The 27,741-nt window shown below is 44.7% G+C and overlaps 2 protein-coding genes across 3 annotated transcripts; one reads left to right on the forward strand and one right to left on the reverse strand.

The window, feature by feature from the left end:
* Positions 1-153: 153 nt before the first annotated feature.
* On the forward strand, positions 154-25,535 carry LOC110485691 (MICAL-like protein 1). Of its 2 annotated transcripts, none has more exons than XM_036940338.1 (16): positions 154-1,168; positions 8,066-8,114; positions 10,380-10,521; positions 10,881-10,981; positions 12,917-13,071; positions 13,324-14,396; positions 14,527-14,599; positions 14,794-15,212; positions 15,708-16,042; positions 16,226-16,351; positions 16,648-16,774; positions 21,047-21,137; positions 21,231-21,304; positions 21,536-21,650; positions 21,964-22,010; positions 22,145-25,535. In XM_036940338.1, exons 1-16 carry the CDS (start codon positions 1,014-1,016, stop codon positions 22,297-22,299), a joined length of 3,237 nt encoding a protein of 1,078 aa, XP_036796233.1. In that variant the 5' UTR covers positions 154-1,013; the 3' UTR covers positions 22,300-25,535. The 2 variants fall into 2 exon arrangements, with proteins under 2 accessions (XP_036796233.1, XP_036796232.1); XM_036940337.1 differs by having other exon boundaries at positions 155-1,168; positions 15,666-16,042.
* c13h22orf23 (chromosome 13 C22orf23 homolog) lies at positions 23,913-27,726 on the reverse strand. Its single transcript, XM_021556811.2, has 7 exons — positions 27,613-27,726; positions 27,346-27,439; positions 27,197-27,259; positions 26,859-27,038; positions 26,396-26,527; positions 26,056-26,156; positions 23,913-25,860 (listed from the first exon to the last, which is right to left on the reverse strand). The coding sequence occupies exons 1-7, from the start codon at positions 27,613-27,615 to the stop codon at positions 25,780-25,782; spliced, it is 654 nt and encodes a 217-aa protein (XP_021412486.1). The 5' UTR covers positions 27,616-27,726; the 3' UTR covers positions 23,913-25,779.
* Positions 27,727-27,741: the final 15 nt, after the last annotated feature.

A 27,741-nucleotide genomic window follows, 5' to 3' on the forward strand; every position in this document is an offset into this window, starting at 1 on the left:
AGAGAGGAGGAGAGACCAACAACATCTTCCATAAACGTCAATTTGTGAGTTTGTGTCGCTGTCAACAACAGACTGAGTGTGTGTCCTGTAATTACAGTGGCCAAACAAGTTGCCAAAAAAAGTATTTAACTGCTCCCTCTAGCGGACACATAGGAGTAACGTTGTTGAATTCGTTTCATTTCAACAGCAGGCAGCCGAAGCAAGGCTTGGCAGAATGGTCGGCTGCCTTGATTACAATTAATTTGTCATTATACATTTAATTAACCATCAACGCCATCCAAACATAACTGTGCGTTTGATACATGTATCTTTTGTTTTGGCGTCAAGAAGAGTGCACGAGAAAGAAAAAGCGCCTTGTTCTGGAGTCTGACCGGTGTAACGACACAGATGGGACTGCACCATATAACAAGCAACGACGTTTCCCATTTAAAGTTTTGGATGAATGCTTCAACATAAGAATTGTAACTGAGTTCACACGAATAAGGGACGTGTTTCATATTATTTTATTGACACGTTTCGGGTCAATGTGTTTTCCCAAGTGAAAACATGGCTAGTTAGCTTCAGGTAGCTAACTCGCTAAAAGGCTAACTGCATCAGTCTGGAGCAGGGTTGAGATGTTCGTCTAAATTTGGACCGAAGCTAGCTAATCCAGGTAGCTAGCTAGCCACTGACAACGTTTCTGTGACAAGCTGTCAAACCCATTGTATGTGGGATTCTTTTTATCTGGTGATTATTGATTGTGCGTGTTGGGAAAACTTGCAGATCGAAACTTTGATCACATTTGCTGGCGGAGTTGTGGAAACCAATGTTTCATTGACATCGCAAAGTTAGCCTGCTCGCTACCAAACGTGACTACTATCCTCGACCAGTCAATGGAATTCCGAATGAGTCATTTCGGGTGTTGTCCTCCAAAATTCGAAAAGCAGGAGGACAGCTTCTAGAATCCTACAAAAGCTGATTTCTCATCCCGCTACACCTGGGATGAGACCTATATCGAAAGGAATAAAATCTGAATGTTTCCAAACATGGGGTCTTTAAAAGCACTTCAAGAATGGTGTCGGATACAATGCGAGAGTTACAACGATGTAGACATCAAGAACATGTCATCGTCTTTCCGGGATGGCTTGGCATTTTGTGCCATAATCCACCGATATAGACCGGATTTGATGTAAGTATTTAGTTAGTTTCAATAAACCTTCTCCACTTCTTCCCAGGCCTAAAAAAGGCGATATTGTCCCTCTAAAACAATACATATTTAGAAACATAACACGCCAGTAACAAAGAGTGGGTTTATTTAACACATCAGGGCAAAATGTCAATATTGACAAGAATTCTAAAATAATGGAACTCACAAACTCATCAAGAATTTAACAATTTGTTGCTCCAAAATACGATCACTAAATACAATGTTTCAACGTGCTGTTACAATGTAACAACTGTTAACAACAGAACTAACGTTATCTGGGTGCTGAACTTCGATACCGTAATGCGTGACTGCTGATTTCACTGTAATCTAATCCTAGCAGAACACCCGAGTACACTAGTGTTCCTTGTCAAACTCTAGGCTAAATGAACTGATCTAGTTCTTGCTTAGTTAAATTTTAAAAAATCTAGCCTGTAACTAATAATAATATAATGGGGTGGCAAGTTAGTGCTCTCAGCCAGAGCCAGACCACCTTCGGAATGATGTAGCCAGGGGACTAAGTTTGTCCTCACCGTCACAGAACTGTGGAGCGGAAACCTTTTGAACTCGATCAAGATCATGTCACTTCAACATGAAACTAAATATAGGGAGGGTGTGCCCTCTAGCTTGTGTTGCTGTTTATCATTTTGGCACCAGTGTTTGTGTGCACAAATATATGTTTTGCTAACCTACATTGCCTTTCGCCACAACAATCAGTGTTCCACCAACAACGTTGTTGTGAGCTATTACAGCCAGCAAACCTAGGCTTGACTTGTAGTCCAGGCGTCATTGCAGAGACTGTTTCTAAGCAGCGTTAGAAAGGGGAAAACCAAGGGTAAGCCAAGTGTGCTGTACGGTATCTAATGTGGGTTGACGGGTCTGGCCCTGTCTGTAACAACACACCCCTTTTCCTGTGTGGGACTCGCACACACTGCAGTCGCAGAACAAGGGCACAGTTAGGCCGCAAACTAACTGCATTAAAATGATTGCGATGATGGGCTGCAAGGAGGCGGAAGATGGTAAATAGAACTGCCTTGGCTGAGAGTAGGAGTGAGCAAACTGATGCCTCACATTCAATACACTACAGATGATTCAGGTACAACCATGCATCTCATACTGTAACTCTGCTGTGTAAAGGAATGTCTTATTACTGTACAGCAGATGTCACATGTTCTGTGTCCATGTCCTTCAACGTGTGTGAAAACCAAGCGTGCATGACCTGCATGCAGGATCTCATACACACTGCACCAGTACTACCCACGGCACCTATCCTGGTTTGTGTGTGTGACAGGACATGAGATCACACGACGTGACCTAAGCATTCAACTACTACATACAGTAGAAAGGGAGTGAGTGAGTGCAAATGACACCACATATGTTACAGTACATCTTCCTCTATGGGTCAAAGGCTGAAGATCCAGCTCTACCTCTGTCTCCTGAGCTCAGAGCTATTTGGCCAGGCAGCCTCATCAGCCAACCAGCAGCGCTGCAGGGGCCTGGCCTCTCTGTGACTGTCTTCAGTCTGATCCAGACAGACAGGCCGTCAGGGTAATCTGCAGCAGGGGCCTCCTCCTGCCAACCTGCATTTAGCTCTCATGCTACTCTAGCCAGCTGGTGTACAGTACTGCACAGCGATGCTACTCTAGCCAGCCGGTGTACAGTACTGCACAGCGATGCTACTCTAGCCAGCCGGTGTACAGTACTGCACAGCGATGCTACTCTAGCCAGCCAGTGTACAGTACTGCACAACGATGCTACTCTAGCCAGCCGGTGTACAGTACTGCACAGCGATGCTACTCTAGCCAGCCGGTGTACAGTACTGCACAGCGATGCTACTCTAGCCAGCCGGTGTACAGTACTGCACAGCGATGCTACTCTAGCCAGCCGGTGTACAGTACTGCACAGCGATGCTACTCTAGCCAGCCGGTGTACAGTACTGCACAGCGATGCTACTCTAGCCAGCCGGTGTACAGTACTGCACAGCGATGCTACTCTAGCCAGCCGGTGTACAGTACTGCACAGCGATGCTACTCTAGCCAGCCGGTATACAGTACTGCACAGCGATGCTACTCTAGCCAGCCAGTGTACAGTACTGCACAGCGATGCTACTCTAGCCAGCCAGTGTACAGTACTGCACAGCGATGCTACTCTAGCCAGCCGGTGTACAGTACTGCACAGCGATGCTACTCTAGCCAGCCAGTGTACAGTACTGCACAGCGATGCTACTCTAGCCAGCCGGTGTACAGTACTGCACAGCGATGCTACTCTAGCCAGCCAGTGTACAGTGCTGCACAGCGATGCTACTCTAGCCAGCCGGTGTACAGTACTGCACAGCGATGCTACTCTAGCCAGCCAGTGTACAGTGCTGCACAGCGATGCTACTCTAGCCAGCCAGTGTACAGTACTGCACAGCGATGCTACTCTAGCCAGCCGGTGTACAGTACTGCACAGCGATGCTACTCTAGCCAGCCAGTGTACAGTGCTGCACAGCGATGCTACTCTAGCCAGCCAGTGTACAGTACTGCACAGCGATGCTACTCTAGCCAGCCGGTGTACAGTGCTGCACAGCGATGCTACTCTAGCCAGCCGGTGTACAGTACTGCACAGCGATGCTACTCTAGCCAGCCGGTGTACAGTACTGCACAGCGATGCTACTCTAGCCAGCCGGTGTACAGTACTGCACAGCGATGCTACTCTAGCCAGCCAGTGTACAGTACTGCACAGCGATGCTACTCTAGCCAGCCGGTGTACAGTACTGCACAGCGATGCTACTCTAGCCAGCCGGTGTACAGTGCTGCACAGCGATGCTACTCTAGCCAGCCGGTGTACAGTACTGCACAGCGATGCTACTCTAGCCAGCCGGTGTACAGTACTGCACAGCGATGCTACTCTAGCCAGCCGGTGTACAGTACTGCACAGCGATGCTACTCTAGCCAGCCGGTGTACAGTACTGCACAGCGATGCTACTCTAGCCAGCCGGTGTACAGTACTGCACAGCGATGCTACTCTAGCCAGCCGGTGTACAGTACTGCACAGCGATGCTACTCTAGCCAGCCGGTGTACAGTACTGCACAGCGATGCTACTCTAGCCAGCCGGTGTACAGTACTGCACAGCGATGCTACTCTAGCCAGCCGGTGTACAGTACTGCACAGCGATGCTACTCTAGCCAGCCGGTGTACAGTACTGCACAGCGATGCTACTCTAGCCAGCCGGTGTACAGTACTGCACAGCGATGCTACTCTAGCCAGCCGGTGTACAGTACTGCACAGCGATGCTACTCTAGCCAGCCGGTGTACAGTGCTGCACAGCGATGCTACTCTAGCCAGCCGGTGTACAGTACTGCACAGCGATGCTACTCTAGCCAGCCGGTGTACAGTACTGCACAGCGATGCTACTCTAGCCAGCCGGTGTACAGTACTGCACAGCGATGCTACTCTAGCCAGCCAGTGTACAGTACTGCACAGCGATGCTACTCTAGCCAGCCGGTGTACAGTACTGCACAGCGATGCTACTCTAGCCAGCCAGTGTACAGTGCTGCACAGCGATGCTACTCTAGCCAGCCGGTGTACAGTACTGCACAGCGATGCTACTCTAGCCAGCCGGTGTACAGTACTGCACAGCGATGCTACTCCAGTTCTTATCACTGACAGCGTTCAGCACGCCACTGTACTATACAGATGACTTATCTGACTGAAACCTAGTAATGTCATTCAGGATCAGACCGGGTCCAGTTCTCTCTGACTGAAGTGGCTCTTGGTTCAGGGTGAATAAGCAAGGTGATTAAACAGAAGCTATAAGCCTGACCAAGGTTGGGTAGCTGCAACTTGTATTATTTCCTCAGTACCAACAAGAAGCCTTATTCAGTAGATCCATCGATGGGTTCAGACAGATTGGCCCCTATCAGTTATTATTCCGTCACTATTGACCTCAGTTTCATGTGATTTCGGTGCCTCTACGGTCTCCTCGTGTCAGACGTGTTTTGTTTGATCTGTCCTTCTCCCCTGCACATGATGCTAGTGGCCTCCGTATTGTCTCTCTTTTCCCCTTTTGTGTATTTCACTTCCCGTTTCCACCCTGACAACGGTGTTCTCTACCCTGACACGGTGTTCTCTACCCTGACACGGTGTTCTCTACTCAGACACGGTGTTCTCTACCCAGACACGGTGTTCTCTACCCAGACACGGTGTTCTCTACCCTGACACGGTGTTCTCTACCCTGACACGGTGTTCTCTACCCTGACACGGTGTTCTCTACCCTGACACGGTGTTCTCTACCCTGACACTGTGTTCTCTACCCAGACACGGTGTTCTCTACCTCTGTGTTTCTCAGTTGAACCTTTCTGACGGGTTGAGGTTTGTTTTCTCCCACACCGTGCAGCTCACCCACCCAGACGGTTCAACATGTCTCCTCTTTTCTCTTTATACTGTCCACGCAGCAACATCACCAACAAATATGCTGAGGACATTTGACTACATGCTGTGTTTTGTTGTTAACCACCAGAGCATGTAGCTTAAAGCAGACCATGTAGCTTAAAGCAGACCATGTAGCTTAAAGCAGACCATGTAGCTTAAAGCAGACCATGTAGCTTGTTGGCAGCGACACCAAGTCCACTCACACACAGTACAGGACTTAATCGTGAGGATGGTTGACACACCGGTGGCGATGGCAGGCCCCTCATCGAAAATCAGCTTGTGAGCAGGGCAGCAATACTTGTAGAATTAGGTTCTCAGTGCCTCATCCTTCCATGTCATGGTCTGCAGTGTTTCTCCCCCAAAAATGTGCAATGCTGGCAGAAGGAGTGGGTTAAGTCGGTCTGGAACTGTTGGCAGAGAGAAAAATGTGCTGTTTTTTCCAGTAAATTTCTTGCAATTCTATACATTTTTCCATGGAGCCGAGAGAACATTTTGCAGTGTGAAAATGAATTTCCTTCAATTATACACATTTTGCCATGGCTGATTCTGTGTTCTTATGCACAAACATTATAACAAAATCAATCAGGGCCCCATGTACCCTAACCCTGTGTGCCCCATCACTAATCCAGCCATGCCAAAAATACCCCCATCTATTGTTAGTAGAATCTTTGTTTCTCCCTGACTGTTTAGCTTTTATTGATTTCTTGTTCTCAAAGATTATAATCTAAAAAGCATTCCTCTGATCTGGTCTGTCGAAGCATTGCTCTGATCTGGTCTGTCGAAGCATTGCTCTGTTCTGGCCTGTCAGGCTGTCAACTGTTGAAGCACTGAGGGGCACCTCTCCAGAGACTCCAGTGTTACTCAAGGAGGATTTGGCAGTGGCAGTTGCTGCACTTTGCACAACTTTGAGTAATAGCAGACTGGGCTGTAGCATTAGCGCTTTAGCACCAGTAGGCCTACAGCAGAGTGGCAGTGTGTGTGACGTAGCGCTAGGTCAGGACGGCTAGGCTAAGTGCATTTGGGGCCATGGGAGTCAGATTAGGGGGAGAACAGAGCTCACTTTGTGCTATGGGCTGCGTTATACCAGTCGGTGGGCTGGCTGTGCTATAGGCAGTCTAATACTAGTCTATTGGCTGGCTGTGCTATAGGCAGTCTCATACCAGTCTGTGGGCTGGCTGTGCTATAGGCAGTCTCATACTATTCTGTGGGCTGGCTGTGCTATAGACAGTCTCATACCAGTCTGTGGGCTGGCTATGCTATAGGCAGTCTCATACTATTCTGTGGGCTGGCTGTGCTATAGACAGTCTCATACCAGTCTGTGGGCTGGCTGTGCTATAGGCAGTCTCATACTATTCTGTGGGCTGGCTGTGCTATAGGCAGTCTCATACCAGTCTGTGGGCTGGCTATGCTATAGGCAGTCTCATACTATTCTGTGGGCTGGCTGTGCTAGTGAGGTTTCCTGTATCCAGACTGAGAACCAACAGGTTGGTGTTTTTTCTATTTCCCTTCTTTAACAGAGCAGAGACTTTGCGTCCAAAAGCAACTCTCAAAGGTTCTAGGGTGCGTCCCAAATCCCACCCTATTCCCTACATAGTGCACGACTTTTGATCAGGGCCCATAGAGCTCTGGTCAAAAGTAGTGCTCTACATAGTTCCATTTGAGACACAGACCCAATTTTACGGCAGGATGTTAACTGGTGGGAACATGAGGTTTAGTTCCCTGCTCCAGGCCCAGTCAACCAGCCACCTACTCATTACTGCTGTGTTGAGCCAACCTGCTGTCCTTTCATCACAGTGGGGTTCACCCATAAAACACTGTTGATGTTGATGGGTGCTGTGGCCCCATTCTCAATGAAATATAGAGGTAACTGGTTGTGTATGGCCAAACACTGTCTGTCGTTCTGTTCGGATCCTGATGTTGTTTGATGGGCCATCACTCAAGACTTTTCAGATCAAACCGACTAACCCCCACTAAATTCTAATAGTTAGCCTAATTTCAGTTTGTGTGACAAAACAAACAGTCATTGCGTAGAGAATCATTGTACCATCTAAACCACTGTGAAATATATTTTCCATAACCCAAAATATAGTATTTTCAGCTGTTTGAAGCTGGTGTACAAAACCCAAAGTAAAAGACGCAAAAGCAAAACTTCAGAACGGAAGCATAGAAATAGCACTTATAGAACATATCTACCACTTCTTAGACATGCTTTCAATGGGAATCCATCTATAACTGATCTATAACTCAAATTTCTATGTGAATTTGGTCGGGTTGCCCAAAAAGTGACATATTATAGCTTTAATATGCTATATGGGTTATTTCTGGTCAGGTTAGATGCTCACCCTTTTACCTAACAATAGCATTGTGATCTCTCATAATTTGAACGTAGTCTTGTGATTGTATCTATGATTTAGAGTAGGTTATTTGTTTGGATTTTAAATGTTGTCTCTTTCCCCCCTGTCATTCTAGAGACTTTGACTCCCTCTCCAAAGAGAATGTCTACGAGAACAACCGTCTGGTGAGTCACTAGAACACATATCACTTCTCTCCACACGCAGACACACTCTAATAGCCTTGGCCTAGATGTAATGATTAGTTGTGAACCAGCTAGTGACTTCATGTTGCCGAATACTGTAATTAGCTGTGACAAGTGAGTCATGGTCGTCACTCTGGTTCCCTTCTCTGTGTCTGTGGTGGGGTATGTATTGGGGGAGTTCTGTAATGCTAGAATACAGTGTAACCAGGTGTAGGCCTACTAGTGTCTATGAGACGGGGTAGTGTTGTTTTGGAAGGTAATAGAGATGAGTAACAGATGTCACGTGGGTGAGACAGTGGAGCAGTGTCTGCAGTTAGTTAGTCAGCTAACTATCATACATTTTCATCTGTCTGTTTCATGTCTGTCTTTCTATGTCTCTGTCTGTCTTTCTGTGTCTCTGTCTGTCTGTCTGTCTGTAGAGAGCATAGTTGTTTATTGGTTCCTGCCGGAGCCTGACATGTGAAGGGGGGAGGGAAGGAGAGAAGGGGGGAGCGAGAGCAAGCAAATGAGGACAGGAAAGAAAGACAGAACAGTTAACCAAAGGGAGGATATGAAAAAGAAATCGTCCTCCGCTATCGGTTTGTTTGTAGCAATCATTTAAATAACAAAGCCACATATTTGTTTATCAAAAACTGCAAAGGTGCCAAAATAACATTGCCCTGATGTTGAGTAGGGTTTGGTTAGCCTACTTATAGAAATCCTCAAACTGAGCTTGAGTGTTGTCTACTGAATGCTACTAGTTACATTTCTTTCCAATTATCCAAGAGCTTTTTCAGGGTTGAAGCAGTTGGTGGTCGAAATAACTGTTTGTTTCACTGGCAGCATGTCGGATATCTGTGAACATTTGCAGTGTTTCACTGTAGCTACAGCATTAGCCTGAGTTAGCCCGAGACAGCCTAATCCTGAACCCAAACACGCAGCATGCTAAACTAAAGCTAGGTGATTAACGTCCAAAAACTGTCTACACGGTAGATTTCAGTTGTTCCCCTGCGTTTGTTTACCATTGTTTCTCAGACTTATCTGACTCCTGATAATCCTTGAAGGTTTATTCATCATGGGACGTTCTGTTTCGAGTTAATTGCCAGAGTTGATCTTGCTGCTGGGATAGCATTCAGCTCAACTACTGTCTGCAATCTGTCGTTGTTTTGACTGAAATTACATGAATATGTCTGTTTTTCACATGCAAAAACAGCCCCCGTTCACTGGTTTGTTTAAATGTACACCGTTTGTAACAGTTTGTTTACATGTACACAGTTTGTTTACATGTACACAGTTTGTTTACATGTACACAGTTTGTTTACATGTACACAGTTTTGCATCAATTGTGGCCCTGTTTACTGAACAGCTGCCAAGTGATTGTATTATCCCCAGTGTTTTGTAACCTGATCAGCTTTGCGTCCCAAATGGCACCTATTCCCTACATATTGCACTACTTTTGACAAGAGCCAAATGGACCCTGGTCAAAGTAGTGCACTATATAGAGAATAGGGTACCATTTGGGGCAGATAACTATTAAGGCCTTCATTTCCTCAGTGGAATTTTTCATTAGGCAGATGGTTATCCAACCAACAGTATTCTGGCAGGCTGTAGCATTTAATTATGACCTGGCCGGCTGTAGCATTTAATTATGACCTGGCAGGCTGTAGCATTTAATTATGACCTGGCAGGCTGTAGCATTTAATTATGACCTGGCAGGCTGTAGCATTTAATTATGACCTGGCAGGCTGTAGCATTTAATTATGATCTGGCAGGCTGTAGCATTTAATTATGACCTGGCAGGCTGTAGCATTTAATTATGATCTGGCAGGCTGTAGCGTTTAATTATGACCTGGCAGGCTGTAGCGTTTAATTATGACCTGGCAGGCTGTAGCATTTAATTATGACCTGGCAGGCTGTAGAATTTAATTATGACCTGGCAGGCTGTAGCATTTAATTATGACCTGGCAGGCTGTAGCATTTAATTATGACCTGGCAGGCTGTAGCATTTAATTATGACCTGGCAGGCTGTAGCATTTAATTATGACCTGGCAGGCTGTAGCATTTAATTATGACCTGGCAGGCTGTAGCATTTAATTATGACCAAATGACACTGAGGTTTTTGAAGCAGGAGGTCAAGTATCAAAGTCTACATAGGCACGTACACACACACACACACACACACGATAAAATAACTGATGTCTGTTTTCACATCGTCTTTCTCCATTCTTTCCCTCCCTCCCTCCCGTCCTCCTTCCCTCCCTCCTCTAGGCGTTTGAGGTGGCGGAGGAGGAGCTGGGAATCCCTGCTCTGCTGGACCCAGAGGACATGGTGTCCATGAAAGTGCCAGACAGGCTGAGCATCATCACCTATGTATCCCAGTACTACAACTTCTTCACCAACAAGTCCCATGGTCAGTAGTACAGCTCTTACTATTTGTCAGAAAGGCATATTTGTTCTACATATTATAGTTCTATCTGAATGTTCCACAACGATCGCTTACTGACCGGTGGTCCAGTACTCCTGGGCCTTTAGTACACAGCTGTAACCTAAACGCTTCGCTGGCTGGATGAGAAGTGGTCCTGTGTTATTAGATGCGACAGTATCACTGACAGGCCATCACTGAGTCACTGCTATACGATTGCATTTGTAACTGATCTCTCAAAAGGCCCTCTGGGTTTTATAGTGCTCTGACGCAAAGGAAAATATCTACAGTTAGCCAATGCATAAACTCCATTAGAAATTGACTGATACCATCTCCCTCTCCTGTAGCCAACCCCCCCTGCTTGAAGAGGTCCAGTGGTACAGGCCACATTGAGCCGGCCCAGAAGAGACCGGTGGCCCCCCTGGAAGACAAAGTGGTTGAGCCCGAGGTAAGGGCTACGATGGTATCGGGAATCAGATTGTGCATGAATACATGTGGTAAAGAGGTCAATGGAATGCGACCAAAACAATGGAATTGCCATGGAAACGCGTAGGGGAAAGGTCCTGAATCTCCTCATTGCCCCCGCAGCAATATTAGCCAACATTTAGGCTATTGTTTATATGTGTTGCTAGCTTCCAACCAGAACTTTAAGCTAGCTAAGACCGTCAACACAATCAAACAGACTATACGGCTACAAGTAGTGAATGGCGCTACAAACAGACTACACTAAACAAGTTAAATGTCTTACCTGTGTTGAAATGTTTTCCACACACATAGCTAGCTACGTGTAGCCTACTTGAACACCGGCTCCCCACAATTCCCCGCTGTCCCACGCCGAATAGCCTGAAGCCAAAGGGCTCTTCTCACAGGCTCTATTTCCCAACGTGGGAGCACTGCGAACCGTAGGTCGGGATTTCTGACGTGGTGTGTTATTTCTGTATAACAAAACTCCACGACAAAGTTGCCTCTTTTACACTGGGGGTCAATGGGAAATAATGTTTTCCTTGTTATTACGTGGATATCGACTTGTAATATGCAGATATTCTGGATTTACGGATTGCGTGTATGATGTCATTCACACGATTCTAAGCCTTATTAATTTAAACTAATGGCTGCGTGGACCCCAGGAAGAGTAGCTGCTGCTTTTGCAACAGCTAATGGGGATCCAGATAAAATACCCAAAATACGACATTGATTTAGCTTTTATTGTACATGCATGATAACTAGAACGAATTCATTGTATTTGTTTAACATAACAGGGAAACTATTTGTGCTGGTATTTTGGCACGGACAAGACTCGGACAATCACTGAAAACGTGTTCTATAAAACATTGACTGTCACAGTATCAGGTGTCAATGCTAACGTGTCCGATGCATGAATGGACTGTTGTCTGTCTATGGCATCTTTTGGTGTGACCGTATGGTAGAGGTTGGGTACTCGTTGGTGTGCGAGTGTTTCGATAGAAGTCACGTTGTCCGTTACATCAACGCGGTGCGGGGATTGAGTAATTCTATTGACTAAATACATTTTAGTCTAAACTTGTAGGATAGGCCATCTCAAAAATATGTCCTATAAGAGAGTATTAATGTGGACTATATCCTGTAAGTTTAGCCTCCATTGTTTTTCTTTTAAAGATAGCCTTTGTATCCTGTCTCTCCCCTTCTTCCGCATGCCCTTTCTTCAACTTCTTCCCACCGTCCCCCCATACCGGCCTCCTCCCTTCTTCCCCCTCTTTAGACAGAACACTCCTCCTCTTCCCCCTCTTCTTCCTCTTCTTCCTCTTCTTCTTCCTGGCCTCTGAACTCCTCCCCTCTCTCTGGTCCTGAGCCTAGACAGTAGGATGGGGGGTGGGGGGCTAGGGGGATCAAAACCGTTAGGTCAGTCATTTTGAACTTTAACCTCTGTACATAGTTAGTGTCTATTTAACACTTGTTTTATACTACTAACGTTGTGTGCCAAGTTTGAACACTTGCTGCTAAACCCTTTGACTTTTAACTCAACCTAAAAACACCTGCTAGAGTTTCTTACATCACTAGTACTAGTGTTCTACTAGACTTTCCTTGCTAATTAGCGGCTGGTTTGGAACTTTACTACTTTTCCACTTAATACATATCACTTTTTAATATCAAGACAATGTTTTTCAGCGATTATAAAATACATGTAGCTAGTTAAGGCAATGACTCTAAGCCGAGGAGGCGATGGAAATATAACAGACTGGTTGTAACTAGATAAGCAGAATGAATCCTCCACATCCTCGATCCTGACTCCATGTTTGATCTCCCCCCACCTCCCTACCCCCTATCCTCTCCATCTCCCCCTTCCCACACCCCCTCCACCTGCGACCCTCACCCCCTGGCCACCTGCCTGCCACGCCTGTGCTAGCTGAGCCTACCTGGTCCGATGGGTACGGACGGAGGGGTACAGGCGGGGGTGAAGCGTAGCACCCTCAGCAGCAGCTGCGCCGCCTGCCAGAGGCACGTCCACTTGGTGCAGAGGTTCCTGGTCGACGGCAAGCTCTACCACCGCAACTGTTTCAGGTGAACACCCGTTCAGTTACTGCATATCTGGTCTGCACAGCTACTACAACATACTGCTGAGTCTGTTTACTGTATAATGATTAAACACTGCTATTCCAGTGACTCAAAACAGACCGTTTATATCCTCTGTTGACATGTATTTCCAGAGTTTAGAGAAATTCAAGTGTTTAATCAATGTGCTTACCACAGGGTTTGTCAGAGCCTATGTCAGACTATAGTCTGAATGTTGCCTCCTGCTCTCCTCTCTCTCAGGTGTAGGGAGTGTAGCAGCACTCTGCTGCCTGGGTCCTACAAGCTAGGAAACGAGGTCGGCTCCCTGGTCTGCACGCATCACTTTGCCAGGTCTGCCTTAGCCAATCAGAACGGCCGACCGGACCTAAGCAAGCGACCGACAATGGTTCCATCCGTCAGGATTGGTCGACCCATACTGCCTCAAACTTCTCCTCCTTCTGGGAGGGACCAGGCGGCAAAGACTCCGCCACCAAAAGAGACTCCGCTCCAAGAGACTCCGCTCCAAGAGACGCCACCAAAAGAGACTCCGCCCCAAGAGACTCCGCCCCAAGAGACACCACCAAAAGAGACTCCGCCCCAAGAGACGCCACCAAAAGAGACTCCGCCCCAAGAGACGCCACCAAAAGAGACTCCGCCCCAAGAGACGCCACCAAAAGAGACTCCGCCCCAAGAGATGCCATCAAAAGAGACTCCGCCCCATGAGACGCCACCAAAAGAGACACCGCCCCATGAGACACCACAAAAAGAGACACCGCCACAAAATGAGACACCACAAAATGAGACGCCACAAAAAGACACTCCGCCACAAAATGAGACGCCACAAAATGAGACGCCACAAAATGAGACGCCAACAAAAGACTCTCCGCCACAAAATGAGATGCCAACAAAAGACACTCCGCCACAAAAAGAGACTCCACAAAAAGAGACTCCTCCCCAAGAGGGCGTCACCAATGAGGATTACACCCCCACACCAACCAATGACTCTGACTCTACACCATGTCCTATCTCAACGACAAAAACAGACTCTTTGAAAACAGAGAACGAGAGGGAAGACGGTGCAGGGGAAAGAGAGGTCAAACCTCCACCCTCCGTTCCTCCCAACCCTTTCGATGACATCGAGGAGGAGGGGGAGGAGACTCCGACAACAGCCAAAGTCACAGCCAAGGGGGTTATCCCTTCTACACCTGTCAGTCATCTAGGACTAGGGGACAGTAAGCCAGTCCCCATCCCTCGCCGCTTGTCACAGCCCTCCCCTCCACCTCGTCCCGCCCCCAGGGTCCGCCCACCCTGTGTTGACAACCTTGCGGTCAATGGTAAGTGGTCGATTTAAGGTGATTGACAGCTGAAATAAGTAAGTGCTATTTTCTACTGTAGATCCTCAATTGAACTGTGAACTCCATCCTAATATAAAATATATGAAAAACCTCTGATTTTGACTCTCAGGTGATCGTGGTGAACACAGGAGATGTCTTCCTCCAGCTCCCAGACCTCGAGAAAGATCCCACTCCCCTGGAAGGTTCAGTATACTGACTAACCTATCTTTACTAGTCGACAGTGATTGGACTACTTCATCTGTTTCTCTCCCAGTCTCTGTCCAGCAGTCTTTGTGTGTTAATGCATGTTGATGTTTTCATGCACTCATTTGTCTTTGTTGTTTTGTCTCCCCCCTCCCTTTCTGTTTCTGTCTCCCCCACTCATCCTGTCTCTCAGCTCCAGTCTCTCCAGCGACGCCCCCAAACCCCCTAACCCGCCCTGGCTGGCCCTCGTTCAATCCCAAGAACCCAAGAAGAAACCAGCACCTCCCCCTCCCCCTGGAGTGGCCACACCCCCACACACTGGTTCATTATCTTCTCTAAAAGGGGAGGGCTCCAGACCACCCACGCCCCCTGTACCCGCCAACCCCTTCGATGAGGAAGAAGAGGAGGTGGGGTCAGGGCAGGGGTCAGTAGGAAGTTTGGTTTCTCCCACTGTGGTGGTGAGTCATCCGTGGTACAGCATCTCCCAGGCTGACCCAGACACGCCCCCCATTGGGGGTATTTCCTCCCGCTCTGCAAGCCCCAATGGCTTCAGGTGCAAGAAACGCCCGGCGCCCCCAAAGCCTGTTCCAAAGGCCCCCGGCTCTAACTCAGGTCAGTGGGCCTTGATGGCAACAGGATATGATAGAGGTTGGTTAGAGAAGTGGTTCCCAGACCGGGGGACCTAGGACCTACCCACAGGGGTACTTGAGAAGACTTATCAGACCATAGACTGCCTGGTAAAATGTACTTCAGGGGTCCTCTGGGCAGAGCAAAATTCAGTTGGTGGTACAGTAACCAAAAAAGGTTGGGAACCACTGGGTTAGAGCATTGGACGAGTTGTAGCCACTTCACCTCAAATCATGTCAATCATGTGTCTTGTATGTCCTGCACAGCACTGTGGTTTTGTTGTTGTCATTTTGAAAGTTACCATTCGACGTGTATACATGGATGTTCACAATGTTTTTCTCTCCATCCTCCTCCCATCCAACTCTACTTTGTTTTCCATTTCAACTTCTGCTCCTTTTTTCTGTTTTCTGATATCACTTCATCCCTCTATTTCTTCAGCCCTTCCTCACTCCCAGCCGTCCTCTTCCTCTCCCTCTCCAGCTATTAGCATAGAGAGCCTATCCTCTGCCTCCGACCATAGCTCCTCCCACCCAGCTTCCCTAGGGGGTGGGGCCACAGGCGATCAGGACAACCCTTTCACCAAGAGCGTATCAGAGCCCTCCATCTGTGGGCCCTGTGGTGGTTTCACCCCCACCCCCTCCACCTCAGCCAATCGCCTCTCTCCGAGCCCCTCCCCTCCTCCCCAGCCAGCCAATCCTCGCTCTGCTCCGGCCACTCCGCAGAGCAATCGGAGCGCCAGGCCCCCGCCCCCAAGACCTCCAACGACACCCAGCCCCCTGGCAGCATCAAGTGCTATCCCAGTTCCACCCCCCAAGGTAAGGGATTCTGGACCTTTCATTTTTTTCACCATGTAAAAATACATGAACTGCACTAACTTCCAAGAACCTTTTAATGATTCAAGATATTCAATGTAATGAGCTTTATACCTAACTAACAGATACTATGATCATTATTTAATACCTTGACATTCATCTCTGTCTTCTTCTCTCTACTTCCAGCGGACTTGTAAGGAAAACCCTTTCAACAGGAAAGCCTCTCCCTCCCCCAAAACCAGACCCCCTAGAGGCCCTCGCCCCGCCCGGCCCCCCGCCCCTGGACACGGCTTCCCCCTCATCAAACGCAAGGTGAGATTGTGAGGACACCACAGTCAGCTAAAGTTTGTAATTCAATGAGTCACTGGAGGATTCAGCATCAGACAGTCCGAGTCTTTTTTTTTAATGGAATGTTGGCGACAAGCCAGCAACAGTCTACTATTACTGCTATTACCATAGGCAACGGTATTGGTTATAGTTTGACTAGTGGCACTAATGTTTTCAAAGGAACAACTCAATCTGGATGTAAATAATGTGAACTGTACCATATTGTATTTTTTTTAAGATTGCAGTGCTATTGTGTTTTGTGATGTGTGTGTGTTGTCCAGGTGCAGTCAGACCAGTACATCCCAGCTGAGGACATCCATGGAGAGATGGGAGAGCTGGAGAAACAGCTGGATGAGCTGGAGCAGAGAGGAGTGGCTTTGGAGAGAAAACTACGCGATAACCCCAATGGTAAAACTATCATATAAACCTCTCAAGACTACTCTTATGATATAGGGAGGTTGCGTGGTCCCAGATTAATAGTCAGGTTAATAGTTTAATCTTCAGGTCAATAGTCTAATAGTCAGGTTAATAGTCAGGTTAATAGTCTAATAGTCAGGTCAATAGTCTTAGTAGTCAGGTCAATAGTCTTAGTAGTCAGGTCAATAGTCTTAGTAGTCAGGTCAATAGTCTTAGTAGTCAGGTCAATAGTCTAATAGTCAGGTTAATAGTTTAATCTTCAGGTCAATAGTCTAATAGTCAGGTTAATAGTCAGGTTAATAGTCTAATAGTCAGGTCAATAGTCTTAATAGTCAGGTCAATAGTCAGGTCAATAGTCTAATAGTCAGGTTAATAGTCAGGTCAATAGTTGAATAGTCTAATAGTCAGGTCAATAGTCTTAATAGTCAGGTCAATAGTCAGGTCAATAGTCTAATAGTCAGGTCAATAGTCTTAATAGTCAGGTTAATAGTCAGGTCAATAGTCTTAATAGTCAGGTCAATAGTCTTAATAGTCAGGTCAATAGTCTTAGTAGTCATGTCAATAGTCTTAGTATTCAGGTCAATAGTCTTAGTATTCAGGTCAATAGTCTTAGTAGTCAGGTCAATAGTCTTAGTAGTCAGGTCAATAGTCTAATAGTCAGGTTAATAGTTTAATCTTCAGGTCAATAGTCTAATAGTCAGGTTAATAGTCAGGTTAATAGTCTAATAGTCAGGTCAATAGTCTTAATAGTCAGGTCAATAGTCAGGTCAATAGTCTAATAGTCAGGTTAATAGTCAGGTCAATAGTTGAATAGTCTAATAGTCAGGTCAATAGTCTTAATAGTCAGGTCAATAGTCAGGTCAATAGTCTAATAGTCAGGTCAATAGTCTTAATAGTCAGGTCAATAGTCTTAATAGTCAGGTCAATAGTCTTAATAGTCAGGTCAATAGTCTTAGTAGTCATGTCAATAGTCTAATAGTCAGGTCAATAGTCTTAGTATTCAGGTCAATAGTCTTAGTAGTCAGGTCAATAGTCTTAGTAGTCAGGTCAATAGTCTTAGTAGTCTTGTCAATAGTCTAATAGTCAGGTCAATAGTCTTAGTAGTCGGGTGAATAGTCTAATAGTCAGGTCAATAGTCTAATAGTCAGGTCAATAGTCTTAATAGTCAGGTCAATAGTCTTAATAGTCAGATCAATAGTCTTAATAGTCAGATCAATAGTCTAATAGTCAGGTCAATAGTCTTAATAGTCAGGTCAATAGTCTTAATAGTCAGGTTAATAGTCAGGTCAATAGTCTTAATAGTCAGGTCAATAGTCTTAATAGTCAGGTCAATAGTCTAATAGTCAGGTCAATAGTCTTAATAGTCAGGTCAATAGTCTAATAGTCAGGTTAATAGTCAGGTCAATAGTCGAATAGTCAGGTCAATAGTCTTAATAGTCAGGTCAATAGTCTAATAGTCAGGTTAATAGTCAGGTCAATAGTCGAATAGTCAGGTCAATAGTCTAATAGTCAGGTCAATAGTCTTAATAGTCAGGTCAATAGTCTTAATAGTCAGGTCAATAGTCTTAATAGTCAGGTCAATAGTCTTAATAGTCAGGTCAATAGTCTTAATAGTCAGGTCAATAGTCTTAATAGTCAGATCAATAGTCTAATAGTCAGGTCAATAGTCTTAATAGTCAGGTCAATAGTCTTAATAGTCAGGTTAATAGTCAGGTCAATAGTCTTAATAGTCAGGTCAATAGTCTAATAGTCAGGTCAATAGTCTTAATAGTCAGGTCAATAGTCTTAGTATTCAGGTCAATAGTCTTAGTAGTCAGGTCAATAGTCTTAGTAGTCAGGTCAATAGTCTTAGTAGTCAGGTCAATAGTCTTAATAGTCAGGTCAATAGTCTTAATAGTCAGGTCAATAGTCTTAATAGTCAGGTCAATAGTCTTAATAGTCAGATCAATAGTCTAATAGTCAGGTCAATAGTCTTAATAGTCAGGTCAATAGTCTTAATAGTCTTAATAGTCAGGTCAATAGTCTTAATAGTCAGGTCAATAGTCTTAATAGTCAGGTCAATAGTCAGGTCAATAGTCTAATAGTCAGGTCAATAGTCTAATAGTCAGGTCAATAGTCTTAATAGTCAGGTCAATAGTCTTAATAGTCAGGTCAATAGTCTTAATAGTCAGGTCAATAGTCTTAGTAGTCAGGTCAATAGTCTTAGTAGTCAGGTCAATAGTCTAATAGTCAGGTCAATAGTCTTATTATTCAGGTCAATAGTCTTAGTAGTCAGGTCAATAGTCTAATAGTTTAATAGTCAGGTCAATAGTCTTAGTATTCAGGTCAATAGTCTTAGTAGTCAGGTCAATAGTCTTAGTAGTCAGGTCAATAGTCTAATAGTCAGGTCAATAGTCTTAGTAGTCAGGTCAATAGTCTAATAGTTTAATAGTCAAGTCAATAGTCTTAGTATTCAGGTCAATAGTCTTAGTAGTCAGGTCAATAGTCTAATAGTTTAATAGTCAGGTCAATAGTCTTAGTATTCAGGTCAATAGTCTTAGTATTCAGGTCAATAGTCTTAGTAGTCAGGTCAATAGTCTTAGTATTCAGGTCAATAGTCTTAGTAGTCAGGTCAATAGTCTAATAGTCAGGTCAATAGTCTTAGTATTCAGGTCAATAGTCTAATAGTCAGGTCAATAGTCTTAGTAGTCAGGTCAATAGTCTTAGTATTCAGGTCAATAGTCTTAGTAGTCAGGTCAATAGTCTAATAGTCAGGTCAATAGTCTTAGTAGTCAGGTCAATAGTCTAATAGTCAGGTCAATAGTCTTAGTAGTCAGGTCAATAGTCTAATAGTCAGGTCAATAGTCTTAGTAGTCAGGTCAATAGTCTAATAGTCAGGTCAATAGTCTTAGTAGTCAGGTCAATAGTCTAATAGTTTAATAGTCAAGTCAATAGTCTTAGTATTCAGGTCAATAGTCTAATAGTCAGGTCAATAGTCTAATAGTCTAATAGTCAGGTCAATAGTCTTAGTAGTCAGGTCAATAGTCTAATAGTCAGGTCAATAGTCTAATAGTCAGGTCAATAGTCTAATAGTCAGGTCAATAGTCTTAGTATTCAGGTCAATAGTCTTAGTAGTCAGGTCAATAGTCTAATAGTCAGGTCAATAGTCTTAGTAGTCAGGTCAATAGTCTAATAGTCAGGTCAATAGTCTAATAGTCAGGTCAATAGTCTTAGTAGTCAGGTCAATAGTCTAATAGTCAGGTCAATAGTCTAATAGTCAAGTCAATAGTCTAATAGTCAGGTCAATAGTCTTAGTAGTCAGGTCAATAGTCTAATAGTCAGGTCAATAGTCTAATAGTCAGGTCAATAGTCTTAGTAGTCAGGTCAATAGTCTAATAGTTTAATAGTCAAGTCAATAGTCTAATAGTCTTAGTAGTCAAGTCAATAGTCTAATAGTCAGGTCAATAGTCTTAATAGTCAGGTCAATAGTCTTAGTAGTCATGTCAATAGTCTAATAGTTTAATAGTCAAGTCAATAGTCTAATAGTCTTAGTAGTCAGGTCAATAGTCTAATAGTCAGGTCAATAGTCTTAGTAGTCAGGTCAATAGTCTAATAGTCAGGTCAATAGTCTAATAGTCAGGTCAATAGTCTTAGTAGTCAGGTCAATAGTCTAATAGTTTAATAGTCAAGTCAATAGTCTAATAGTCTTAGTAGTCAAGTCAATAGTCTATTAGTCAGGTCAATAGTCTTAATAGTCAGGTCAATAGTCTTAGTAGTCAAGTCAATAGTCTAATAGTCTTAGTAGTCAGGTCAATAGTCTAATAGTCAGGTCAATAGTCTTAGTAGTCAGGTCAATAGTCTAATAGTCAGGTCAATAGTCTAATAGTCAGGTCAATAGTCTTAGTAGTCACGTCAATAGTCTAATAGTTTAATAGTCAAGTCAATAGTCTAATAGTCTTAGTAGTCAAGTCAATAGTCTATTAGTCAGGTCAATAGTCTTAATAGTCAGGTCAATAGTCTTAGTAGTCAAGTCAATAGTCTAATAGTCTTAGTAGTCAGGTCAATAGTCTAATAGTCAGGTCAATAGTCTTAGTAGTCAGGTCAATAGTCTAATAGTCAGGTCAATAGTCTAATAGTCAGGTCAATAGTCTTAGTAGTCAGGTCAATAGTCTAATAGTTTAATAGTCAAGTCAATAGTTTAATAGTCAAGTCAATAGTTTAATAGTCAAGTCAATAGTCCATATTTGTATCTATAGTATAATATTATCCATATTCCTGTTCTAGATGAGGAGGAGGAGACTTTGCTGGTGGACTGGTTCACTCTGATCCATGAGAAACACCTGCTGGTGCGCCGCGAGGCTGAGCTGGTCTACACGTACGTACCAGAGCCTCACCAGAGCCTGTGCTCATTGGCCCATTTAGCAGCTGTCTCTTTAAGATTCTCACACTATTTATTTTCTCTTGACAGGGCCAAGCAGCAGAACCTGGAGGAGAGGCAGGCTGATGTAGAGTATGAGCTGAGATGTCTTCTTAACAAGCCAGGTGTGTGATCTCACTTCCTGTTTGTGAATGGCATCATAGAGCACAAGGCCCTTGCAGCTACCCGGGATGGGAGGCTTGTTAACTAAAGTCCTGTTTCCATTACATTTTTCCTTCCTTCCTCTTTGTTGTTGGACTGAATTCACTGAAAAGGAACGGGGTCCAGAAAAGAATCCACGTTTTAAGTCACTGCGTTACTCTTCATCCTCCCCTCTTAATCCCTCCATCTTGTAGAGAAAGACTGGAATGAGGAGGACAAGGGCAGGGAGCAGGAGCTGATGACAGAGCTGGTCACCGTCATCGAACAGCGGAACCAAATCATCAACAACATGGATCAGGACAGGCAGAGGTAATCAATTTTATTTTTTATTTTTTATTTTACCTTTATTTAACCAGGCAAGTCAGTTAAGAACAAATTCTTATTTTCAATGACGGCCTGGGAACAGTGGGTTAACTGCCTGTTCAGGGGCAGAACGGCAGATTTGTACCTTGTCAGCTCGGGGGTTTGAACTCACAACCTTCCGGTTACTAGTCCAACGCTCTAACCACTAGGCTACCCTGCCGCCCCATCAATCACCTATCATCTACTGTCTCCTGAAAGAGCAGGGTGATCTGCAGTCGATGTCTGTTTTTTTGGTGATCTTACTGTGCTTCTCCAACAGGGAAGAGGAAGAGGATAAGCTGGTGGCGACCATGTTAAAGAGAAAGGGTAAGACGAGACAAAAGCTTCATGTTTTGTTAGAACTCTCCCTTTCATCTTTTTTTCCGCTCAAAGTATTCACGCTTCTCGTCCATGTCTCCGTCTTCCCCCTCTCTTCTTTCTCCATCTCTCCCTTCCTCCAGACTTCCAGAAGGAGCCAGCAGCAGAGGGCGAGCAACAGCAGCAACAGAAGAAGAAGAAGAAGTTCAAACCCATGAAGGTTCTGAAGAGGTTGAGTGTGAACCAAGGAAAAGGTGGCAGCCCACGCAAGGAGATGGCAGAGAAGGACAAGAGCTGAACAAGGGAGGTGGATGATGGATGGAAGAAAAGGAAGAGGGATACCATCCTTTACAGGGGGACATATCAGATGGAAAGAGCAAGGAAACGGCAGATGAAAACAAAACACAGTGAGAAGGAAAAACAACCCAGGATTCTCACAGCTATGTGAAAGACTGTAATGTGTGCAGCCTGCAATTTGCTCCTCCTTCCTCTTACTGTAGCATATCCTTCTAATCGCTCCTCCCTACCAGAGTATGTGAGCAGAGTTAAGCGGTTGGAAATCCGGCTCGTGCTGGCGATCCACCTCTTTTTCAACTGCTCCGCTAAAAAACCCTTCTGCGCTCGCAGGGGGGAAAAATGGCCGCTCCAAATTCGCTCCATTCATTAAAATCACAATTTAACCAACACCCATCTATTTTTGTGACTACCTTGACTTACCATTTGGTATTCAAGTAATTGAATAAACAAATACGTTGGAATATGCCAAGCCTATTTTTTTTTTAGCATGTGCATATGGTAAGTACACCATCATGCTTTGGGATGCGTGTCTTTTCAGATTCCACGATTTGATTCTTTAGTTGTGGACGCTACATCGCCGCAATCCCTCTCTTGCTCTTGGTCCTCATCTTGTAAGTCACCGTGATTTAGCACCTGTGTGTTTTAGCAGTTTCTTTATGAAAATATTTAGTGAACTCCATGACAGTAGCTAAAGTAAGGGGCTATAGCAGCACACAAGTAGACTACAGATGCATGCTGGGCCGGGCATGCCCTGAGCTGGTGAAGTGAGCGCTACTGGAACGAAATTGGAGTGGGCGAGAAGGCCGACGCTCTAGCCTTTGAGAATCTCGCTCCGAGGCTCCAGTCAAATTGGGATCGCTCCACTCCGCTCACATACTCTGCTCCCTACCGTTGCTCCTCGCTCCACTCCGCTCACATACTCTGCTCCCTACCGTAGCTCCTCGCTCCACTCCGCTCACATACTCTGCTCCCTACCGTACCTCCTCGCTCCACTCCGCTCACATACTCTGCTCCCTACCATAGCTCCTCGCTCCACTCCGCTCACAATCTCTGCTCCCTACCGTAGCTCCTCGCTCCACTCCGCTCACATACTCTGCTCCCTACCGTAGCTCCTCGCTCCACTCCGCTCACAATCTCTGCTCCCTACCGTAGCTCCTCGCTCCACTCCGCTCACAATCTCTGCTCCCTACCGTAGCTCCTCGCTCCACTCCGCTCACAATCTCTGCTCCCTACCGTAGCTCCTCGCTCCACTCCGCTCACAATCTCTGCTCCCTACCGTAGCTCCTCGCTCCACTCTGCTCACATACTCTGCTCCCTATCGTAGCTCCTCGCTCCACTCCGCTCACATACTCTGCTCCCTACTGTAGCTCCCATGATGCTCTTTCAAATACAGCCACTCCAATGCGTTCTGTACTGTGTATATATTTGAAGTTGCCTTTGTGTGAAGAGAAAGTTAAGAGAACTCAACTGCTTTAAGACTAAAACCTTAAGAAACATCTGAAGACTGAATTGAAGAGGAGGTATATTTTCTGTAGCTTTGCGGTTCAGCGCAAAATGTGGTTTCTTCTGTCCCTTTTCATTATTACTTTGCACATTGTGACCCAGGCTTTTGAAAAATGGGCTTTTAACAAAGATATAAATACTATGACTGCAGGTTTCTTACCATTCATCAGTCTCTTATCATGGTAGAAACTAAGGAAGAACACTCTCTCATCTCCTGCTTATTCAGTGGTCCTAAGGTTTCCCCTTTGTTCATGGACGCTGCATATGTCTCATTGTCTGTAGATTGGAAACAGAACGAAGAGTTGTGTGTGTCAGTCGGTTGTCTGGTTTGAGTCTGTGGTACTTCTGAACTATTGTGAATCTTTTTTAAAAGAGGAACCCGTTGTTGTGAGTAAATACTGCCAGTTAAGATGGAGTAATGACAACCCAAATAATTACTCTAGCTTTTAGCGGAAAGGTTATTTCTTAACTAGCTACTTACCATGTTTTCCAAATCACTGACTATTGTACTGTAGATATTATGTTGGATAATCACGGGTCTGAGAATGAGACATAAGACAGACAGGTAAGAAATAGTTAAGATGGAATGTAAGTAATGACTTGAAACAAGGAATGTAAAGCAGTGTATTTGACTAACATAGTTGTATCATGACAGGTCACTGACTTAATAGTATTACAGAATCTGACCAGATTTACAACCGAAACAAGTGTGAACAGTTCTGGGGGCTACATTATACAATAAGGATATATGCAGGCAGTGAGTGTACAAAATTTTAAGAACACCTTTCTAATATTGAGTTGCACCCCCTTTTGCCCTCAGAACAGCCTCAATTCGTTGGGGCATGGACTCTACAAGGTGTCGAAAGCTTTCCACAGGGATGCTGGCCCATGTTGACTCCAATGCTTCCCACAGTTGTGTTAAGTTGGTTGGATGTCCTTTGGGTGGTGGACCGTTCTTGATAAACACGGGAAACTGTTGAGCGTAAAAAGCCCAGCAGCGTTGCTGTTAACACAAACCGCCACTTAAATATTTTCTTGTCCGTTCCCTCTCTGAATGGCACACAGACACAATCCATGTCTCAGTTGTTTCAATGCTTAAAAATCCGTATTTAACCCGTCTCCTCCCCTTCATTTACACTGATTTGAAGTGGATCTAACAAGTGTCATCAATAGGGGATCTTAGCTTTCGCCTGGTCAGTCTAGGTCACGGAAAGAGCATGTGTTCCTAATGTTTTGTACACTCTGTGTATATAAATTCCGTAGATATCTTTTTAACAATGTAGCAAACTATTAGTACCTACCAGTTGATATCAGTTTAACTGTTTTGGGAAAGTCTGCAAAATATGCAAATCTTTTTAATTTATATATTTTACAATGCCTTTGTTTGTAAACGCTGTCTAATTCCATTGAGTTTTGCCTTAACTTAGAATCTGCCGTCAAAGTCAATAGTACTATGAGATCCGTTTATGTTAAGAGTGCCCTTATTTAAATGTATTCGTCAATAAGTCTCGTTTTTGTCCGGAGTTAAACTGAATGTCTTGTTATATATTGTCTAGTACACGATCTTGTCTTCCATTCAAAATGGCTGCTTGTCTGTGTGTGTTTGTGCCTCTTCTTCCAATTTAAAAACTCACACCAAGGGCTTCTGTAGAGCTATGTTGAAACATGCTCCTAAAGAAACAACAGGATCGCATTGAAATCTGGGAGACTGAGAAATAAAACATATTAATGCCGCTAAAAAGATGTGGTCATATTTTAATGTACACTACAATGCTTTTTCACAGTTTGACAAGGATGCATCGGGGTCTTCCCAGCAACATTTGTTACCATGCCATAATTTGAACAAGCATTTATGCACAAATGAAGACTAGTATCCAAGTTTGAGTTCAGAATTCCTGTGCAGTGTATTTTCTGTAGGAGAGTATTAGCAGTATAGTAGATCCATTCAGCAAAGTCAGTAGATGAGTATTCCTCTCTGTCACTCAGTCTTCTTCTCTGGCATAATGGTCCTCAGCTCTGCACTGCGGGCCTTGTCAATCACCTCCAGCTCGCGGATTTTCTGGAAGGCGAGGAGACACAAACAACTGTTAAAAAATGTGTGAGAGAGTGAGTGTACCTGTGTGTGTTATTTCACGTTGTGTTCACCAGTGAATCTGTATCATCGAAACCGTACAATGTAAATACTGTTGTTTTTGGGTGTAGATTATTTTCCTTAAAGACATACCTCATGTCACAGGAATATCAGACAACTTACCTGTGAGATCTCTGTGTTGATGATGTTTCGATACTGCTTCCCTTTCCCTAGGGCTGTCATCTCCTCCAGAAACTCTTTCCTCTCCTCAATCTCATCCAAAACTAGGAAAGAAACACAATCCTTAGAAAACTTGCGAAGACCGTACATCAAACCAAGGAGAAACTCCTTAATCAAACACTGTGTTGGGACGGGGTTACAGTAGGTTGGGGTATATTAGTTTAGTAGAGTCATATTGAAATGAGGGGAAAGTTATGTAGAAAACATGTAGGAGAGCCAGAGATGTGGATGACATTTTTCCCCGTGGCCAGAAAGCAGTAACTCTCTCTGCGGTAAACCTCACCCTCCTGGAAGCGGTCCCTCTCCTCCTCTGGGCCCTGGTCCAGGGAAATGTTCCTGGGACGACTGGGTCTGGGTTCCTCCTGCCCCGTAGCTAGAATGTTCTGGAGCCTCCTCTTCTCCTTCTCTAAATCTCCTTACAGGAGAAGTGAGGGAGAGAATGAACGCACATACATCTCTTATCCAGATCTCTCATAGAAGGAAAGGGGGATACCTAGTCAGTTGCACAACTGAGTGCATTCAACTGAAATGTGAGAGAACTACTGTAAAAGAGGGCTCATACACACAGGCCTAAATTACTTTTATTTATTTTATTTTATACAAGAACAGTGGTACATTTGTTCCCAGGTGTCCCTGACCAACTATCAGTGAACTAGTTCTGATATCAGGAGAACAGGGCCTCTATCTTTAGAGTTCCAAGCATCTCGGATAGTTGAAAGGTAGTAGAGCTGAAGCGGAACACGTACGTGTGGCACTGGGGCGGAACCTATCTCTGGTGTAGTTGTCCCCAGAACTACAATTGTCAGCGGTGCGCCTCAGGGGCTTGGCTGGAGTTCGGTTTGTGCTATTTTTTAAGACTTTGGGTTTGGGCAGTGAGGGAGGAGCCGATGATGTGGGGTTGCAGGTCAATGGCAACGCTGATCCCTCTGAAAATGCAGACAAAACAACATAACATCTTACCTTTGTTTGGCAAAATTATTCATTAAAAAATGACCAAAATAGAGCAATAGGTGTGGAGGAAGTTCAAGCAGTAAGTCAACATTACTTTCCAAGAGAAGATGGATAACAAACATGTGACACTCACTCTTAAGTTTGTCATTGAGCTGCCTTTGCTGGAAGTTGGTGAGTCTCGACTCTTGCATCATTACTGTGAAACCAGAGCACAGGTAGGCTTATTGTATTTGTGTGGATCTAACGCTTACACACACACAAAGAGAGAGAACAAAACCCCACATTTGAGCATGTCCTGAATCTCCTTGCTGTACTGGGTCCTTCTAGGACAGTTCCACAGACCTCCACCAGCTTGATCACGAGAAGATGTCTCCATCTGCAACGAATGACGGAGAAGTTATCTAAAGCCAGCTGGCTAACGTTAGCTGCTGCTGAGCAAAGACCATGGCAGATAGCAAAAACGTTGCATGCTAGGAAGCTAAGATACCCAAAACTGCAAACATTTAATATATTTATCAAGACATAACTAAACAGTGTTGTATTTCTTACCATGGATTTCTATTTTTCTCAACTTTCTTGACGCTGCACCATGGGATAATGATGGCAGTGTTTCTTCCGGACATAACTGGCGGCTGCCATAGAAACCATAGGTCTTAAAGCCACGTGATGAGACATTTG

This window comes from Oncorhynchus mykiss, chromosome 13 (genome assembly GCF_013265735.2).
Source record: "Oncorhynchus mykiss isolate Arlee chromosome 13, USDA_OmykA_1.1, whole genome shotgun sequence".
Taxonomy (NCBI): Eukaryota; Metazoa; Chordata; class Actinopteri; order Salmoniformes; family Salmonidae; genus Oncorhynchus; species Oncorhynchus mykiss.